At 46.3% G+C, this 19,380-nt stretch overlaps 1 protein-coding gene and 1 long non-coding RNA gene across 5 annotated transcripts; one reads left to right on the top strand and one right to left on the bottom strand.

Moving 5' to 3' along the window:
* Positions 1-874: 874 nt before the first annotated feature.
* On the bottom strand, positions 875-2,834 carry LOC131581228 (uncharacterized). Its single transcript, XR_009278034.1, has 3 exons — positions 2,695-2,834; positions 1,608-1,720; positions 875-1,407 (listed from the first exon to the last, which is right to left on the bottom strand). It is a non-coding gene; the product is annotated as an uncharacterized LOC131581228 (long non-coding RNA).
* SRSF11 (serine and arginine rich splicing factor 11) lies at positions 2,619-18,713 on the top strand. Of its 4 annotated transcripts, XM_058843266.1 has the most exons (13): positions 7,023-7,156; positions 9,333-9,392; positions 9,878-10,713; positions 11,010-11,119; positions 12,200-12,292; positions 14,050-14,099; positions 14,406-14,533; positions 15,329-15,410; positions 15,656-15,787; positions 15,927-16,016; positions 16,501-16,596; positions 17,187-17,325; positions 17,426-18,713. In XM_058843266.1, exons 6-13 carry the CDS (start codon positions 14,080-14,082, stop codon positions 17,621-17,623), a joined length of 885 nt encoding a protein of 294 aa, XP_058699249.1. In that variant the 5' UTR covers positions 7,023-7,156; positions 9,333-9,392; positions 9,878-10,713; positions 11,010-11,119; positions 12,200-12,292; positions 14,050-14,079; the 3' UTR covers positions 17,624-18,713. The 4 variants fall into 4 exon arrangements, with proteins under 4 accessions (XP_058699246.1, XP_058699245.1, XP_058699249.1 ...); XM_058843263.1 differs by lacking the exons at positions 9,333-9,392; positions 9,878-10,713 and adding an exon at positions 2,619-2,872 and having other exon boundaries at positions 17,429-18,713; XM_058843262.1 differs by lacking the exons at positions 9,333-9,392; positions 9,878-10,713 and adding an exon at positions 2,738-2,872.
* Positions 18,714-19,380: the final 667 nt, after the last annotated feature.

Raw genomic sequence — 19,380 nt, 5'->3', positions numbered from 1 at the left:
ATAGAATTTGAAAGTTTAATAAAAAAAAACTATTAGGAGAAAAAATAAAGTATACAAATACGGCCAGGTGTCTGCATTCAGCTAAGAGAGCACCCCTCACTAACAAAGGATTGTCTCTTAAAAACAGAATCCTACTACATATCCATAAATTCTCATACATATTCATACATTCTTCTTAGGATCTTTGGGGTTCTTCTCTTTAGTTTTTCTTTTGCCCCCTTCCCAATAGATCAATCCTCTTGGTGCCATCGAGATTTACATTCCCTGATACCAGAAATGCAATAAATTCCTCCCCCAGGGTTCTGGTCACTGCTGTCTTCATCTGGATAAGAGAGTTTACAAATGCAGGAGTTCTCTGGCTGGTTTTTTTTCCTCAGTCTTTGGGTTATACAAACAAAAGCAGTTTTTTATTTTAATACTCTGCCATAGCCTAACATATATGTATTATACTACTATTTCTAAATTTCATCAATAACAGAAATAAAGAAAACTATATGAATACAACAAAATTTCTCATTCTTCTACACATAACATTCATTTTAATATTTGTGAAAAGCCAACAATATAAAATGTATCTCTAACAACGAGGAAGGAGTGTGGTCCCGTGTTGAATTGTAACTCCCTTCACTCTGAATCAGCACATTTGTATCAAACACTCCCCTCTTTGAAAAATGCTTCTAGGAGTAGTTCCACTGGAATAAAAAGTAATTAGTGAAGGTTTAAATACATCAGTCAAGTATGTGATCCTGGAAACTCACTTGCTCTTCACTAAGGATATTGGCCTCATTCATTTTTTACCACTGTTCTTTAATTCCCCCTCCTTTTTCCCCCCCTCTCTCAGTGGAGGCAGAAACACACAGAAAATACTGGGTATTTCAACATTTTTTATTTAAAAAAAAATAAAAAATAGTGTTACAAACGGGTTTTAAAGACTTCAGAGGGTGAGTGCTCTGTGCCTCAGGTAAAAACACAATGTCAGCCTCATTCCCTTTCAGTGTTGTTGGAAATTAATGAAGTTCCACGTGGAACACTGCTGACAAATTCAAAGCAGGACTTTAAATAAGCTTTTGGCAACTCAGTACAAGGTACTGAATTATCTGAATATCAAATATCTGTGATATTTCATACATGGAAATGTGATATCTGGTAAGGCAGGACCAGTAGGAGCGTCTCCTACTTTATGAATCATATGTGGTAGAATTTCAGCTTGATTAATAAATAAGGCTTGTTTTATTTACATTCAGGAGCATTTATGGGGAAACACATTAACATAAAACAACAAACTCATCAGGAAATAGGGTGATTTGTACTACGTTAACCACAAATATGTTTTTTTTTCCTCTATAACATTAATGAGAAATTCCCACCCCAACGTTGTCCTGCTTGTGATGCCTTTTCTGAGGCTACCTGAAAAGAGAGGCCAGAGTTAAGGGAAATTAGTTCTATTTATTGAAAGGCCTTCAGGTACATTTCGGGCAGATGAAGGCCCCCAGGGATTACACCCAAAAACGACGATGGGTTATGAGTTTTCACTTTTATAAGTTCGGTCCATTTGCATACTGGGGGTTAATTTCCCAATTACAGCTTCAGATAATGAAGTCATTTACCTAACTCACTTTTGTTTCCATCTCTCGGGGCCTGAGGCAGTGAGGTGTCCTTGATTCCCCAGCCTGGAGAGGAATTGTTGGGTCTGACCAAGATGTGAAGACAGCAGCTCACACTGAACACGGAGTTTAGAATTATACACTAAAGAATTGCAGGATCACAAATACATAAAATCGGGAATCCTAAGGCACCATTTGGACGGTGATTTTAGAGACACTTTTAATATTATATTTATATTAAATTTTATGTATTTTGTGAAAGTTTGGGCTGTGAAGTGATGAGTGAGAGGAATGACAGGTTTGTCTTTACAAACAAGCTGTGGGTCTGCTGATAAGATGCAGCTATCAGTGAGAGACAACAGAAACAATGGGATGGATTCCACTAAAAGATCAAAGAGGCACTGAAAGACCACCATGAATTCCACAAAAGTTAAGAATTAAGAAGGGATTATGCATTGGGAGGGGGGGAAGGTATCCCAGGTATCAGGAGTTCCGGGAAGTCTGTACCTCTCAAGTACCTCAGCCTATGGGGAAAGAGAGAAGGGACAAGCGGCCGGGAATTAGGATAAAAGGAGGCTGCGCCCTCCAAAAATTTGAGAGACCCCAGGGGAATGCCCCATGGCCTCTCCCTTTATTCGAATAAAGTAAAAGGACTCCTCTGTCTCCTTTTTGGACATAAACCTCTGGTGTTTGTGGATTAATTTTCCTGACATGAGGGAGGAGGAAATCACGGCCCCTCAGAGCCCCCCCTCAGGTTTCCCGCGCGCGGGCCCGGAGCGGGGCTGTGAGGGGAGGGGGGGGGGGGGGGGGGGAGGGTGAACGCGCCCCGTCCGCGCACGCGCCGCCCCCGCGAGCGGCCGTCCCCGTCTCCGCGCGCGTCCGGCGGCGCGGCGCATGCGCGGGGGCGGCGCGCGCAGGCGCGGCGCGGTGCACTGTGGGATACTGCGGCCCGGGCAGGCTGGTGAGGCGGCGCGCGCGGGGCCGGCGGGGGCGGCGGGGCCGGAACGGGGGCGGAGAACCGGGGAAAGAGGGGGGGGAGCAGCGAACCGGGCCGGGGGCAGCGAACCGCAGCGCCCCGCCCGCCTCTCACCAGCTCCCCGCTGTGTCTGCTGCAGCACCGGCGGAGCGGGCGGCGGCGCGATGGCCTCCAGCAGCGGCACCGACGTGATCCAGGTCACCAACGTCTCGCCCAGCGCCAGCTCGGAGCAGATGCGGACCCTCTTCGGCTTCCTGGGCAAGATCGAGGAGCTGCGCCTCTTCCCCCCCGAGTGAGTGCGGGCCTGGCGCGGCCTCGCCGCCTCCCCCTCCGGCCCTCCCCCCGCGGCCCAGCGCCGCCTCCGCCCGCCCCCCCCCGCGGCTCCCGGCCCGGGCCGCCCCCGCTCCGGGATCGCGCCGGGATCGCTCCGGGATCGCGCCCGGCCGCGGCCCGCGCTGCGCACCCCGAGAGCTGCTCCTCCTCCTCCTCCTCCTCCTCCTCCTCCTCCTCCTCCTCCTCCTCCTGCTGCTCCCGCACGGCTCCGCTCCGTCACGGGATTGCGGGATTAGTGCCGGTGACACGTGCGGCTCCGCGGAAATTCGCGTTTGTCCAGGGTTGTGCCCCTCTGTTTTCTGCGTCACCTCCGCAGGGCCAAAACTTCTGGATGTAGATAAACGCATTTGTTACAAATAATTTTGTGCTAGAGGAGCAGCTTAGCCCTAATTTACAAAGAGCACGCTTTTGATATTTGTGTTCCCTGCGAACAAATCTGTGCTGGGCAGAAAGGTGACTGCTAACAGACAAATACACGTTTCTCATTTGCACACCTTGCCAGGAATTCTGTGCAAATTAAAACAAATAATGCACATTTCAAGCTTGTATATAACTGAAAATAAAGTTTTGGGTACCCCGGTAATTTACAAATAGCCACAAACAAAAGGAAAGGAAATAAGATAGTTTTTATGTCTTCACTTGCAGTTAAGTTCTAATGAAAATACATAGTGCTTTCAGAATTCTTTCTGATGCAATATAAGACTTGGGTGTTAGCAGTACCGATAGTTTCAGTTTGATTTACAGAGCCTGGTGTTATTATATGTTGGTGTTTTGCATATTTGTTATAGAAGTTAAAGGTTTTCTTTCTGCCACAATGAAGATTAATCAAACAAGACCACAATCAATTATTTGTAATACCCAAAATTACTTGGATATTTTTATTTTAGGGGGTAAAAACTATCACCAAACATTTGTTTTTCTTCCTTGAGCTTTCCATCCCTTCCAGCACAAACCAAAGATGGCTCCAGAGCGAGTTTCCTTGTTCCCAGCTGGGATAACTGAGATGGCAGGAGCTCACCTGTGACAGGTGCAGCCCTTTCCTGGGCTGCTCTGTGTTTGGACACTTTGTCTCATTTTTCAGGGCTGTTGAGGGCATTTGTGTCTTTGAAACTTTGTAGCTTTAGATACACATTAACTAATCTGTTCGGAGATTGCTTCAGTGCCTTGGTGTCCTTCCCCTTTGCAGATTTTCCCTGAGCTGATGGGAATCTGCTCTGGGTCACTTCAGGGCCCCCAGTTCCACTTCACCCCAAACAGAGGGACATTTCCTAATAGTGCCATGTTCTTCTCCTGTTCCTTCTCCTTCAAATTCCAGCTGACTTCTTTCCCTGCCCATGGTGTCCATCCATTTTTGGAGGGGCATGGGATATAAATTATAATCTGTGAATTCTCCCCATCATCTGTGTTCCTTTCTATCCTGGATCCTGCCGGGATTTTCCCTTGCCTGTAGTGTTTGAGGAGCCAATTCCATTTCCATTGCTCCGCCTCCTGGTTTGATCCGTGTCACTCTGACCCTTATTCTCCTACACTCCCAGATCACGTGTAACTTCCTGAGCTTCTCCAGATTCCTGGTTTTCCTTCTCTCCCCTCATCCACCTCCTTTCCCCACTTTATTTAATCCCCTGTTTCCCATTCGTTGTACACCTCAGCTGGGTCTTTAATGCACAACCAGTTTTGGGACTTCTTCCAATTTTCCTCCTCCTCCTTCTGCTTTTACCAGACTCCATTGCCTGGTTCTCATCTTTACTGTATTCCATAAAACTCCATCCAAACTGGAAAGCGGAGGGAATGGATTTCTGAGTTTCCTGTAGTCCAGCCTCAGGAAATCCTTGTGTGTCCCAGCATTCCAGTGGCTGAGAGACAATTCCTGAATGTTTCAGTCTTGGGTGAATTAGAATAATGATGGATGGTGGCTTTTTTTGGGAGCTGTTGAGAGCATCCAGTTCTTGATGAATTTCACCCAGCTTGGATTTGGGAGTGAGTGGAAATACCATTTTTAAAAGTGCAATACACAGATGTAAATTAAATGTCAGGCTGCAGAAGCATTGCCTAACACATTTTCAGTTGTTATTTTAGGTTCATTATTTTGGGAAAAAGCTCAGCTATCCCAAAGCATTCCCAGTGGCACTCCTGGCTGTAAACAGGATCTGCTGAAGAGTCAATAGGATCTGCTCTGGTTCACATTCCTTTGTTATCACTGGCATTTTAAAAATGCCTGAAAATATTGGGCTGCATTTCTTTAATGAATTGTGTAATTTTATTCAGTTTAGATTAGGAACTCCTTCAGCTCTGCCATCACCCCTCGTTTTACTTTTCTTTACAATTTTACTGTGATTTTGTTAAACACCTTCTACTAATGCTTCCTTGGGTTTATATTATTATTCTTTTTTATTTCTTCTTATTTCTTATTAATTATTACTTATGGGCTAAAAAAGGCACCATTTTGCCAAGCTGCTGTGGATTCCTGGGCACAAAAGAGCCAACAGATTTTAAATTATTTTTCTCTCATTTATCACTGCAGTTGCTTCCCAATTTATTCAGTCTGCAAGCTGTGGGAGCAAGTAGCTGTTTCTAATTTTAATGCTTCAGAAGCTGCAATGTGCTGGCTCCAATTTAGTTTTCCACATCAGGTGAAATGTAAGGTTATTAAAGTGTGGTCTGACAGACACTGAGGGCAGTTGTGTGTGTTGGGCTCAGTGGGGCTGAAGGTGAAGGAGCTTTTGGCATTTGCAGTCCCAAAAATAGACCCTGGATCTGTCTGGTGGTGTCGGAGTTGTTCCCTGAATTCTGACAACCCCCAGTGCTGAAAGGCTTGATCAGCCTCAGCAGCCCAGATCAAACTGCTCTGGAGCTGGGATGCCTTTGAAGTCGGATGTTTAGAGTTGTGGCTGGGAATCCAGGTAGGAAAAGCAGATTTTTGTCAGGATCAGTGATGTTTTCAGAGCTCCCCAGGCCTGGTGTAGGTTTGGGATTTGCTGCTGCTTCCACTCCCTGCCTGGGCCTTTTGGTGGCAGCTTTTAACTCATCTGTCCCACAGTTCTGTCTGCAGAACAATTTTTCTTCCTTTTACTTTGTACACCAAATTCCAGCAAATTCTTCCCCACTTTCAGCACAGGGGGGACTCTTGGAACCCATTCTGGACCTTGCCTGGCTTGACTGCACCTGGATTTTCAGTTAGGTTTGGTTTTAGGGAAGTCACAGCTGTAGTTCTACAATTATTTCCTGTTGCAGGATGTGGATATTTCTGGATTGGTTTTTCTTTGAAGTGACTCAGAACTTGTTAGTTTTGGGTTTGTAGGTTGACAGACATTTGTTCTGAGCTGGGAACAGACCTACCTTGGAGAGGGGTGCTGTGCTCAGCTTTTCATTCCTGCCTGAGCTCCTGAAATTTCCTCGTTTCCCTGCTGAAGGACAGGCAGGAGCTCGGCACTGGGCACTCCTCAAGCTGTGGGAGCACAGTGAAATTCAGTCTAGAAGCTGGAATGGAACTGGGTTGATGAATAAAACAATCCCAGACTGGTTTGGGTTGGGAGCGACCTTAGAGCTCATCCAGTGCCACCCCCCGCCATGGGCTGCGACCTTCCACTATCCCAGGGTGCTCCAGCCTGGCCTTGGGCACTGCCAGGGATCCAGGGGCAGCCACAGCTGCTCTGGGAATTCTGTTCCCGAGGCTCAGCACCCTCCCAGCCTGGAATTCCTTCCCAATATCCCATCTCTCCCTGCCCTCTGGCAGGTCAAAGCCATGAGTGCACACGCTGCCCCTACATGCCCTCGTCCCGAGTCACAACAATCCTTTAATCATCACCCTCTTCATTTCACAATCTACCTTCATTTGGGGCCTCAAGCAGGGAGTGTGAAACCACAGGGTTTAACTGAGACACAATTGGTAACTTTTTCTCTTTTTTCAGCCAACTTTTCCTCCCAGCCAGGGCAGAATTTGCCCTTAGGTGGATTCATTGCACACGACAGAGCTGACATGCAGCTGGAGTGCTAACAGAGCTGATGTGCAGCTCCAAGAGAGGGAATGTAACAATTGGGGTGTGGTTTTGGGGTTGATTCTGTGTTTCCCTGCTGTCCCTGAGTGCTGGTTCTCTCTCTCTCTCTTGCAGTGACTCCCCCTTGCCGGTGTCGTCGCGTGTGTGCTTTGTAAAGTTCCAGGACCCCGACTCGGCCGTGGTGGCCCAGCACCTGACAAACACTGTGTTCGTTGACAGAGCCCTCATAGTCGTTCCCTATGCTGAAGGTTTGTAACTTGTTTGATGTTCTATGGGGCCACCCTTGGGGTGGTGGTTGGTTCCTGTCTAGTGCACAGAATTGAACAGTAGTCCTATGTCAAACATGTCAGAGATTGCCATTCTGAAACCCTTGGTATATTGCCTTTGGCCCCTGGATTTGATCAGATTGTTTCCATAGAGACACCAAATCAAAGTGGAAAGTTTTGTGTGGCTTAAAAGTGTAGAATAAGAGCGTTTTAGGCAGAATTCGATGCAAATTTTGCTCTGTGTCAGTCTCAATGAGACATTTTCCCAAACAGACTGTAATGCAAACAGGTCAATATTTTAAGGAAATTTTACCTTATTGATTGTTTGCCACTTTCACTCTCTTCATGAGGATGATTTCTCCCTCCCTGAGAGTGCATGGGAGAGGAATTAACATTCCTTTGGGATAAGCTGCCAGTGCATTTATTTGGGAACATCCCCAAAAAAGGCCCTCACTCTCCTTGTGGAGTCCAGTATACCAAGGGTTTGAATAATTACGGTTTAATTCAAAAGTGACAACTTCCAAGAGGTGCCACATGGGCACTGGTCCTAGTTTTTAATTCCAAGTTTTCTTGTTCATCCTTGATATATTTAATAGAATTTCACTAAATAATAAACTCTTCTCTCTGTTATTTGTGTGTGTGATTTTTGTAGTGGAGAAGGCAAATGCAAAGCCCTTCCAGATGACTGAAAAACAGTGGGTCCTCTGCAGCTACAGGGGATTCTAGCCATTAACTAAAGGCCAGCAAGCACTCAAGTCCCCAAGTGTTTTCCTGGTGTAACCACTTGTTAACTACATTTTCTCTTCTTCTTTTTATTTTTACATTTTAGGGTGTTACAGTAATTTGAAAGGCAATGAGCAGGGTTTTTGGAACTTACCTTAAAAGCAAAGTGCTGAGAAGACACCTCTTCTTACAGAAGTCTTATTAAACTCTTCTAGACTTGCTTTAGAAGTAACTGATTTCCATTGTACTTGTGCATTTCTTGATTTACTTCTGGGAAAGGTTGAATTGAATAAAATCTTGCAGATTAAGTCATACTACAGTGCTAAGTTTGGTACATGGCCCTGGGTCACACCTGTAATCTGTCATGCTGGAGCTGTCTCTTGAGGCCTGGGGAGCTGTCTTATCTTATCTTTGTATTCCTTAAGCTTAAAAGATACGAAAGTTAAAGTTAAAAGATATCCAACCTAATTCCTGGAGTGTAGGAATGTGCAGCAGTGTGGCCCCTGACTGAGCCCTGCTGCTTCCTGGGGGTCCAGAACCCCTTCTGCACTGGAGTTACTGCTCCTGCTGCCACTGCTGGAGAACAGCAGAGCTGAAAGGCTTCTTGTCCCTGTGTGGGTGTTAAACACAGCACCAGGCCAGTGAGATTCTGCTGGAATATTCTCCAAGGCCCGTGGGAATAATGCCAGTGTTTAATTCTTCCTACAAGGATAAACCCACTCCTCTCTTTGTCAGTCTGACTTTGTCCACTGGGGATAAACCTGGCACATAGAGAAACCTGCCCAGCAGCTGTGCTTCAGAAAATCAAATTGTTAAAGTAGAATATTTTACTGGGCCTGTTAAGGAGTCACCCCTGGGCTGTACCTTGTGTTGTTGAACAGCTCAGAATTTAATGGCCTTGGCACATCACAAGAGAGATGTTCAGCCCATGAAGTCTTGCCCCTGGGTTGATAATCCCATACTTCTGTCCCTGTGCTGGAGTACAGTTTCTCCCCAAAATTCAGCCTGCCAGGGTCCCAGCTGAACAAGAAGCAGCATTTTCCCCAGCCCACAGTGCCACTGCTGATGTGCTTAAAGCCAGGCCTGTGCTGAATGGGGCCCTCCTCTCTCTGATTTCTGCTGTGCTAATGAACCTGTGTGATTATTGCCTGTCACTAAAGCAAATGTTTATTATCTGTTTAGTGCAATAATTCCCCCCCTGTCCCAAGTTTTAGCTCACACAGACACTTTGGTGTTGGCTGTTGCTTTGTGTTATAGAACTATACACAAAGGCTACGGTAAGGTTTAGTATTTGTCATTTTCTCTGGGCTAATTCCTAGATTTGGAAGGAACTCTTTAAGGTTAAAGATGGCTGGGGGGGGTGTTTAGGTTCTTTGGTTAATGTTTGTTTCTTTTTGTCTGTTTCTTTTTCTTTCATTTCTACACATTCATGCAGTATTTCATGGTTCTAACAAAGCAGCAGTAAAAAAAGCTCTTGAAGCATGAAAATTAACTGGTGAGGGGCCTCATTGCTTTTTTTTAAATTATAGTTTATTTAAATACTTTTTAAAGAAACGATTAGAGGATCAGATGCATGAATTTTTTTTTAATGGATGCAGATCTTCTATGAGGTGTCTCGAGTTAAGTCTGAGCATTTGTATTTAGATGCCAGAAATGTTGTAGTTGCACTAATTTGAAATGTTTAGCTGTAATTGATAAATATCCTCTTGAGACATAATTTTGCATGCCAAATGACCCCATAATCTCTCTGTAGGTATGTTGATATATTTATGCATTCCTGCCCTTTGCCTCCATGACCTTTTTCCCCTGTCCCTCCATAACTTTGGGTATCTAAAGTGCTGCCAGCTCAGTGCCACGAGCCAGATATCAGTGCTGTGTATTGTACATTTGTGTAGATTATCGGCACTTCTCAGTATAGGTGGGAGGAACCATTACCTTTATTTAACAGTGGTTTTTCTTTTTTGTTGTTGTGTTTTACAGTTCTTTTCCCTGGTTCAGCCTGAACTATATACCAGGCCCTGCTGAAAATACCACCCAACAGTTTTCTTCTGCAGCTTATCCAGTTTCTCTTAAGTGCCCTGTACATATTGTATGTTTTATGATGAGATGCAGTTTCTTAATATGTATTACAGAAACACTACTGGTATTTGCAACTATATAGTAAAATTGTTTTATTGAACTCTCATTTTGGGGGCTTGGGCACATTAACAAATTAATCCATCTGTATAGGGCTTTTGCTGTTGGATAGAGTAAAACTCCCTCCACACCTGTTTGCCAGTAGGGCCCTGAGCACTCTTGAGTGCAGAGCAGGCAGCGCAACAGCCCCTGGGCTTAGCTGGCTGCAAGACTTTGGGCCACGAGTCCCCTGTGCCACAGCAGGTGGCAGCAGCATTGTTGGTGCTCTAGGCTGGCACATATCGGAGCAAAATGCATTTTACTGCACAGGTAAGGAATGTGCCAGCATCCCTGTGTGTATCCCAGCCACAGACACAGCCCCAGCATTCCCGGAGAGCCGCATTCCATGTGACACGTCAGCAAAAGCCCTACCCAAAACACCCATCCCTTCTCTTTTTTAAGTTTGCCAAAATTTGTATGGTAGGTGTAAAAGAAAACATAGTGAACTGTACCATATTATTAACCCCTAAATCCAACTTTTTTTGTCTTGTGTATCTTGATTTTTCTGTGTGCTTTGTAGTGAAGCAGCCGACACGAGTCGTTGTTCATAAAACAGCTTTTGAAAGTTGAGAGCACTCTCACCCCTGGAGAACCGACTGTGCTTGCTTACGTTTGGTTCATGACTTAAAAATCGAGTACAGGTGATGAAACCTTGGCAGTGTTAACAACAAAGTAGTGTGTATTGTGCTATTTTTTTGCTCTAGAAACTTAACCTTTTGTAGAGAAAAAGGAACAGTCAAATTGTCACCCATTGAAGTTGCATTCTGACAAAAAAAGTTAATGCTAAATATTAATAGCCATCAAGCTTTGTATTTTAGCCAACATAAGTACTTTCAACAAACTCAGGTGGTGTATCAGGGAGACTTTGCTGGGTGTATTTGTGTATTTGGTGCCTCTGGGCTGGGATGCACTCTAATGCCAGGCTGTTTCCCTGCAGGAGTCATTCCTGATGAGACTAAGGCTTTGTCTCTGTTGGCACCAGCTAATGCCGTGGCAGGGCTGCTGCCCGGGGGTGGCCTGCTGCCCACTCCCAACCCTCTCTCTCAGGTAGGCTGGGGAAGCCTTGGGTGTCTCCTGGTGCATTCCCACTTCATTCCTGCTTTTTCTTTCAGGACTGGTGTGTTCATTGCAGTTCCAGGGCCCTGATGGATGGGGACAGCTCTGATGTGAATTGGGGCACGAGAGCCACGAGTTGTTAGATGGAATATCCTGGTTTCCCTATTTCCTGCTTTCTCAGGGCCCTGTTTGTGCCTCCCACCCCTCTCACCCACTGTACTTTGCAGATGTGACAAGCAGTAGAGATCTCACAGATTTTAACTTCCTCAAGTCCAGGGAGCTGCCACGCTGTGAGATTCCCTTCATTAATCCTCCAGCCGAGGGGAAAATGGGAGCCTGGTTGTGTGAACCCACAAGAATTCATGTGGAAGATGAACAGTGAGAATTGCACATTGTGGGAGAAGTTGGAGTCACAGCTCAGCTCTTAACAGGGCACAGAATCAAAGTGCAGGAGGCAGATTAATCATCATAAAACCTCATTAATTCTGCACTTCTCAAACCCACCTCAGCTCCTGCTTAGCTGAAGGACCCCCTGGCCATGGAGCTCCTCAGGGGGGAAGAGCCTAAATTTAACCTTTGAAACCCAGGGAAGGGGCTGGAAGAACCAAATACAACCCAGAAGATTTCATTCACTGAAAACCGAGCATGTAAATCCTGGAAAGGGTTGTTGAGCCACCTGAGTTCCAGCTGTGTCTGAAGCCCAGGCTGTTCACAGTGTTGTGTTGGGTTTGGGTGTCTGTGTCAATCCTCTCATTTGAAATGACCCAAACTGAGCTGCTTTCAGGAGCCTCCTGCTCTCCCAGTAGCTTCTTACCCAAATTTAGAGACATTTGCAGGGATGCAGTATTTTTTAAATTGCCTTTTAACATCAACCGTGGCCATCTCAACCCTAAAATGAATTAGAAATGGGGCAATAGCCTCAAAAACTTAAAATGCAATTCCATTTTAGCACTGAAAAATAACTTCATTTTCAACTGTCACTTCTTCAATTTTTGAAATGCTTTCCTCCTTCACCCACCTTTGATTTCCCTGCCCACTGACCTCACTGAGTGATTTTTGTCTCTGCCACAGATTGGTGCTGTCCCTTTAGCTGCTTTAGGAGCTCCTGCTCTCGACCCTGCCCTTGCTGCTCTTGGGCTTCCTGGAGCAAACCTGAACTCCCAGGTACGTCCTCATTCCAAAAATTTCCTTTATTGCCCCCTCTTGGCTGCTCTGAGAGTGTTTTTTGTGCACAGCCACTGCCTGGGAACTCCAGGGATTGGTTCCTGCCTGGAATAAAAAAAAATATCTGCTTGAATATCAAATTAAATGTTGGAAGGGGCCAAGGAATAATTTGGGAATAGCAATGAAATATTTCAAATATATGTCATTATCAGGCCATGAACCTGCCTTGTTCTTCTAGTAAGAAGTAGTTTGACTTTTTAATTTTGTAGGTATCAAAAATGTGAGAAAATTCCGTCAGGTTGTCAGAGCTGAATAAAAAAGGCTTTTAAGTACTAAGAATATTGAGTATATTTATATCAATAAAAATATATCCATATAAATATAAATATATATATATTTAAGATAATACTTTTTTACAGCAACAATAATTTAATGCATTGCTACTGCTATCATATAATTTTTTTTTTACTTGTTCCCATGTGGAAGAACAAGCAAATGATGGGGAAAATTGAATAACAACTGAAAAAGAGCTGTAAAATACATTTTTTCATGGAATATTTAAATGTTTGTGAGTTGGCATTGAGGTCTTCAGTGGGGACAGACAGCTTAGAGAGGGCTCTGTTCTCTTGCAGTGCCAGAAATAAACTGTGCACAAAAAGTCATTTGTACATAATTACAGAGCTAACGCACCCCAGCAGTGGATTTTTATCTATTTGGATTTTTATCTATTTGGATTTTTAACCATTTGTGGTTTTACCAGTTGTATTTTTAACCATTCGTAGTTTTGTCTGTTTGTATTTTTATCCATTTGTGTTTTTACTCATTTGTTTTTATCCATTTTTGGTTTTTATCCATTTGTATTTTTAACCATTTGTAGTTTTGTCTGTTTGTATTTTTAGCCATTTGTATTTTTACCCATTTGTGGTTTTAACCATTTGTGTCTTTATCCATTTGTTTTTTTAACCATTTGTATTTTTGTCTGTTTGTATTTTTACCCATTTGTGGTTTTAACCATTTGTGGGTTTATCCATTTGCATTTTTAACCATTTCTGGGTTTTTTATCCATATGTGGTTTTATCCATTTGTGTTTTTATTCATTTGCATTTTTAACCATTTGCATTTTTATCCATTTGTGTTGTTATCCATTTGCATTTTTACCCATTTGTGGTTTTAACCATTTGCATTTTTAACCATTTGGGTTTTTATCCATTTGCATTTTTACCCATTTGTGTTGTTACCCATTTGTGTTGTTACCCATTTGTGTTGTTACCCATTTGTGTTGTTACCCATTTGTGTTTTTACCCATTTGTGTTTTTACCCATTTGTGTTGTTATCCATTTGTGTTGTTACCCATTTGTGTTGTTACCCATTTGTGTTGTTACCCATTTGTGTTTTTACCCATTTGTGTTTTTACCCATTTGTGTTTTTACCCATTTGTGTTTTTACCCATTTGTGTTTTTACCCATTTGTGTTTTTACCCATTTGTGTTTTTACCCATTTGCATTTTTACCCATTTGTGTTGTTATCCATTTGTGTTTTTACCCATTTGTGTTTTTATCCATTTGTGGATTATTCCTGGCCCAGGGCAGGGCTGTCTTTGGCTGCCCCTGAGCCCCTCAGTGCAGCCCAGTGTGGCCTTTCCTCCTTGCTGGGGGTGCTCTGCTCTGCTTTTCCAGCTGGGAGGGGACATTCCAAGGAATCTTCTCTTGAGCTCTCACATTTCCCAGCCTGGTTTTAACTTTGTGTTTCCCTCGCAGTCTCTCGCAGCAGATCAGCTCCTCAAACTGATGAGCACAGTGGATCCAAAGTAAGCAGCAGCAGCATTCCCACCCCCTTGTCTTGCAGTGCTGGGGAGTATCCATGGCAATATCTGTGGGAATATCAGTGCCCAGCCCTGCTGGAGCTGATGCCAGCTGGGAAGGGCCCTGGAGCACCCTGGGCTGGGGATGGTTCCCTGCCCGTGGCAGGGGGTGGGATGAGATGGGCTTTGTGTCCCTCCAAACCTAAATCACTCCAGGGCTCCCTGCTCCTGTGAGCTGGCTCAGTCTGACAGTGCAGACCTGGATCCCTTGGATTCCTCACTCCTGAATTCCTGGAATTTTGTGTTGCCCAGGTTGAACCATGTGGCTGCAGGTCTTGTGTCCCCCAGTCTGAAATCAGATACCTCCAGTAAAGAAATAGAAGAGGCCATGAAGAGAGTCCGAGAAGCACAGTCCTTAATTTCTGCTGCTATAGAGCCAGGTAATTCCAGCCTGGAATGAGCCATTCCAGCCAGGATGGGGCTTGGACACAGCACATGATAAAAACTGATGGGCTGCAGGGCACTGCCTTCCTGCCTTGGTCTGTGGGGAATTCATTTATTGGTATTTTAATCCTCCTGCAGTGCATGCTCCATGTGTCCTGCAGAAATGTGCTGGAATTAATCTGTTGATTTTCCCAAAATTCACTGATTTGAAGAATGAGTCTCTTTTTTTGGAGCTTCTTTCAGAAGGTTTGATTGTAGAACAAGCTCCAGCAGCTCTCTGACAAATATCAGAGCCACCAAATCTGAGAGGCAGAAACCTGAACACTGAAAATACAGAATATTCATCAGTTCTGCAGCCTCCTGATGATTTCTAGGAAGGAACAGAACTCCTGTTCTTGTTCTTGCTTACCTCGAGGCTTTTTGTGGGAAATTCAAAGCAGTCTCTTGAGAGGTTCTCCAGCCCCTCACAAAACACCACATTCTGGGATTTTTGTGGAATTTTCTATTGTCCTGCAGCCATCAGCTTTTCACTGACTTAAATTAAGGTTTTTTGTGGATTTTGACTTCTCCAGATTTGCAGAAAACTGTTCTTTTATGTCACAAACATGTCCCTGTCCTCTGCTGGTTCATTTTGTCCTCTTGTGAAGAAAATATAGATGAGCCTTCATTTTAAACAGCAAAATCAGGTTGATTTAAATCAATTACATGAAGCTCTAGGTCATTTCCTTAAGAAAATATTTTTGAATATTAAAAAAAAAATGATTTTTTTATTCTGCTTTTCCTTTTTTCAGACAAAAAAGATGAAAAACGAAGACATTCGAGGTCGAGGTCACGCTCGAGGAGGAGGAGGACACCTTCCTCATCCAGACACAGGTGACTGAGCAATTCCTTAAAAACACCTCCCACAGCTGGGACAATTCCTGCAAAACTCATTCTTGGGAAGACCCTGGGGTTTGGTTGAGGGCTCTGAAGATTTATTGACGTTTCAGTGCAGAGCTCCTGTGCAGGACAGGGAGAGCTGTGGTGGATTTGGGGGGTTTCCTTAGCCCTGAGCAGCTGGGCTGGGAAGATCCCAAAATGTCCCTGCTGTGACCCCCATGTTGGTGTGTCCCTGGCAGACGCTCCAGGAGCAGATCAAGGAGAAGATCCCATTCCAAATCCAGAAGCAGGAGGCGATCCAAAAGTCCGAGGAGGAGGAGATCTCATTCCAGAGAGAGGAGCAGGAGGTCTCGGAGCACATCCAAAACCAGGTATTGACTCCAGGGAATCCAGTCCTGAGCAGGGCAGGGATTGTCCCCTGTGCTGGAGCCACCCCTGTCCCTCCCAGCTCTGCACATCAGCAAATGCTGTTTGAAAGTGACTTCAGCTTAATCTTTCTTCTACTAAAAGGGATAAAAAGAAAGAAGAGAAAGAAAAGAAACGTTCTAAAACTCCCCCCAAAAGCTACAGCACAACCAGAAGATCCAGAAGCACAAGCAGGTACAGGAATGGGGTTTTCCTTGCTCTCTGTTCCCAGCAGGATTTTGATGCACTTCAATATTAAATAGAAAAAAACGTTGTGATAGAGCAGCTGGTCTGTGGAGGGTGTCCCTGCCCAAGGAAGGAGCTGGGCTTTGAGGTCCTTTCCAACCCAGACTATGCCTGGATCCCACTGGATCATGATTCCAGTGTGGGTGATCTGGTACAGGCACAGCAGCACCTGTGTCTGTAGGATACTTTCATTTTCCTGCAGTGTTTGAGGTAAATTCTTTGTTCTTAGAACAGTTTCTCCTTGCTCTGTGTCAGAGTCAGATGCTGCAGGGTCCCTGCCAAGCTCTTCCTGATTTAGGGAATAAATCCAGGCAAAAGTGTTGCATTTTTCTAAAAAAACTTGCAAATTTAACTTGCAGTTTTAACAACTCTTTAGTACCCTGTGGGATGCATTTGTGGTTTCAAAAACATGAGCTCCTGTGTCTCCCTGCAGAGAACGGCGGCGCAGGCGGAGCCGGAGCGGGACGCGCTCCCCGAAAAAGCCCAGGTCTCCCAAACGGAAAATGTCCCGGTCCCCGTCACCCAGAAGGTCAGGGAAGCACTTGGCTGGAGAGAAATTCCCAAATTGTCACCTACAGGGAGGCTCCCAGGGGATTCTGTTTTTGGGGGGAATCTTTGCTGCTCGTACGGGGCTGCTCTGGGGCTGGCTGGGAGCTCCAAGGGCCAGGGGTGGTAGGAGGAGAACAATTGTGCCACGATTCCCAGTCCCTTTGGCTCTGCACAGTCAGAACCAGCTGATTTTGGGTGGTCTGGGTGTTTGTGACCCTGTCCCAGGGTGGGGAACTTGAGGTGCTCCTCTGTAAAACAATGGGGCATCGCTGTTCCTGCTGTCCAGGATTTGGACTCCACGATCCCTGTGGGGCCCTTCAGCCCAGGAGATTCCCTGCTCCTGTTTGCCACAGCCTTGCTGGGCCTTGGCTTTGTGGTGTTGTCCTTGAGCCAGAGCTGAGAAGTTGGGATTTGGGGTATTTCCTGAAAGGAGAGGCTGCTCCCTTCTTGCTCTCTGCCGTTTTCCTTTGGCTTTGCTGTGTGAGCTGTGGGTGACGCTCTGGACACAGCTCCAGCCATGGAATGGGATGATGGGGGTGGGCCTCATCCTCTTCCTGCTGATCCTCACAGGCATAAAAAGGAAAAGAAGAAGGATAAAGACAAGGAGAGGAGCAGAGACGAGAGGGAACGGTCAACGAGCAAGAAAAAGAAGAGCAAAGACAAGGAGAAGGACCGGGACCGGAAATCCGAGAGTGACAAGGATGTGAAAGTATGTTCCAAAAATCCCCGGAGCTGCTCCCGGCCCCGCCCCGCCTCCCCCCCGGCCCGGCCCGCAGGGAGGTGCTAACGTGTCCCTTTCCCTGGGAAAGCAGGTCACAAGGGACTACGACGAGGAGGAACAGGGCTACGACAGCGAGAAGGAGAAGAAGGAGGAGAAGAAGGTGGCGGATGCTCCCTCCCCCAAAGGGAAGGAGCCCGGAGCCGAGAAGGGCAGCGGGGATCCGGGCAGGGAATCCAAGGTGAACGGGGACGACCACCACGAGGAGGACATGGACATGAGCGACTGAGCCCGCCCACAGCCCCTCCAGTGTGATCCTTTATGCTGTACTTGTTAATCCTCAACCTAGATGTATCCAGCTCCGAGCTCTCCATGGTCTGTCCATCCCAATACTAACTCACACCCAAAGCTTGAGACAGGGATCCCCGGCTCGGGGGCCCAGCTGGGGCCGGGCCAGGCCGCACGTCCCTCCCGCAGCACGTGCTGGGCCACCCCTCCTCCCTCCCTGCTTCCCTCCCTCCGGAGTGTCCCGCAGTGTGGGGAGTGTGGCACAGCCCCCCTGTCCTGTGGGAATGCCCTGAGTGTGGCACAGCCCCCCTGTCCTGTGGGAATGCCCTGAGTGTGGCACAGCCCCCCAGTCCTGTGGGAATGCCCTGAGTGTGGCACAGCCCCCCTGTCCTGTGGGAATGCCCTGAGTGTGGCACAGCCCCCCCGTCCTGCAGTCACCGAGGGGCTGCCGGCGCCTCCCCCACACTCCAGAGCCGGCCTTGGATCGCACCAGCTCTTTGTGCTCTTGGCTTTAGTTCTGGTTTTAAACCACGTGCTGGGCTTGGTTGGGTTTGGGTTCCCGTGGGTTTTGGTTGGCTTTGCCCAGGGTTCTGTGCCCTGACCTTCCCGAGGGCTCTCTCTCTCTCCACCGTGTTTGTTTAGCTCCATCCAGGGCGAGCTGGAAGGGTCTGAGTGAGCTCGGGAAGGGGAATCCTGCCCGTGCCCAGTGAGGGAGGGTTGGGGGAGCAGCCTCACCCAGGCCTGGGGGCTCAGGAGCTCACCCACTGCAGCAGGGAGTGCATTTTAAAATGACCCTGGTCTGTTTTTAAAGCAAGTCCATTGATAATGTTCTTTTTACTCGATCTCAAGTCGTACAAACGGATAAATTTGTGTTCCTGTCCCGGCCGTTCCCTCCCTCCCGCACTCGGTGATCCCATGGTATTTGCAGAGTAGTTACCCAAAGCTGTTCCTTAGTTCCAGCAGCTCCAGAGCTTTTACTTTTGTGCAGGTAAAGAGACAAAAGTAGCCGACAGTCTGTGCCATGTCGATGTACAGTTTCGGAAAATGTTTTACAAAACTTTGATAATAAAACCCTGAAACTTCAACTCCTCTTCCTAGAAAACTCCTGGGTTTTATTTCCACTGCTGGATGCACCAAACTTTACCTGATTCCTTACAGGGGAATTGTCCATCTCCCTGTTGGAGTGAAGAAGGAATTATTTTACTTGGGAGGGGAAATGGGTCAAAATGGGAATGTGGAGGTTGATGGGACCTGGCAGAGGGAAAGCACGAGAAGGCTCTGGGGAGACTTGGAGCAAGCACAGTTATAAAAATCTTTGTTTTAACTGGCAGTGCTTGAAGCCCTTCCTGGAAGGGTTCCTGCCCCTTTAGAAACAGATTTTCCATCAGCAAATCTGAACCTGCAGAGGGAGACGCTGCTCACTCAGCTCGGGCTGATGCTGGGGGCAGGAGAGCAAGGGTAAGTTTAAAAATTAAAAACCCCAGCCCCCAAAAAAGCCCCCAGCCCTCCCTCAAAAACCCCAAAAAGTCTCCAAAAATCCTCTCAAAACCCTCCTGCAGGGCCCGAGTCTCCCTGGAGATCCTGGCTTTGCTCTCCATTCCCCTGTGCTCCAAGGGAGCCCGTTCCTGGATGCAGGAGGTGAAATCCCTGGAGGAACAAACCCAGTTCAGTGAATTTGAGGCTCCTTTTCCCCCCTCCCTGGCAGCTGTTCCCAACCTGCTCCCTCAGCTCCAGGTGAGGCCAGGAGCTGCTCCCCAC

The sequence above is a fragment of the Poecile atricapillus genome, chromosome 7, assembly GCF_030490865.1.
Source record: "Poecile atricapillus isolate bPoeAtr1 chromosome 7, bPoeAtr1.hap1, whole genome shotgun sequence".
NCBI classification, from domain to species: domain Eukaryota; kingdom Metazoa; phylum Chordata; class Aves; order Passeriformes; family Paridae; genus Poecile; species Poecile atricapillus.
This window is presented reverse-complemented; position numbering and strand designations above follow the sequence as displayed.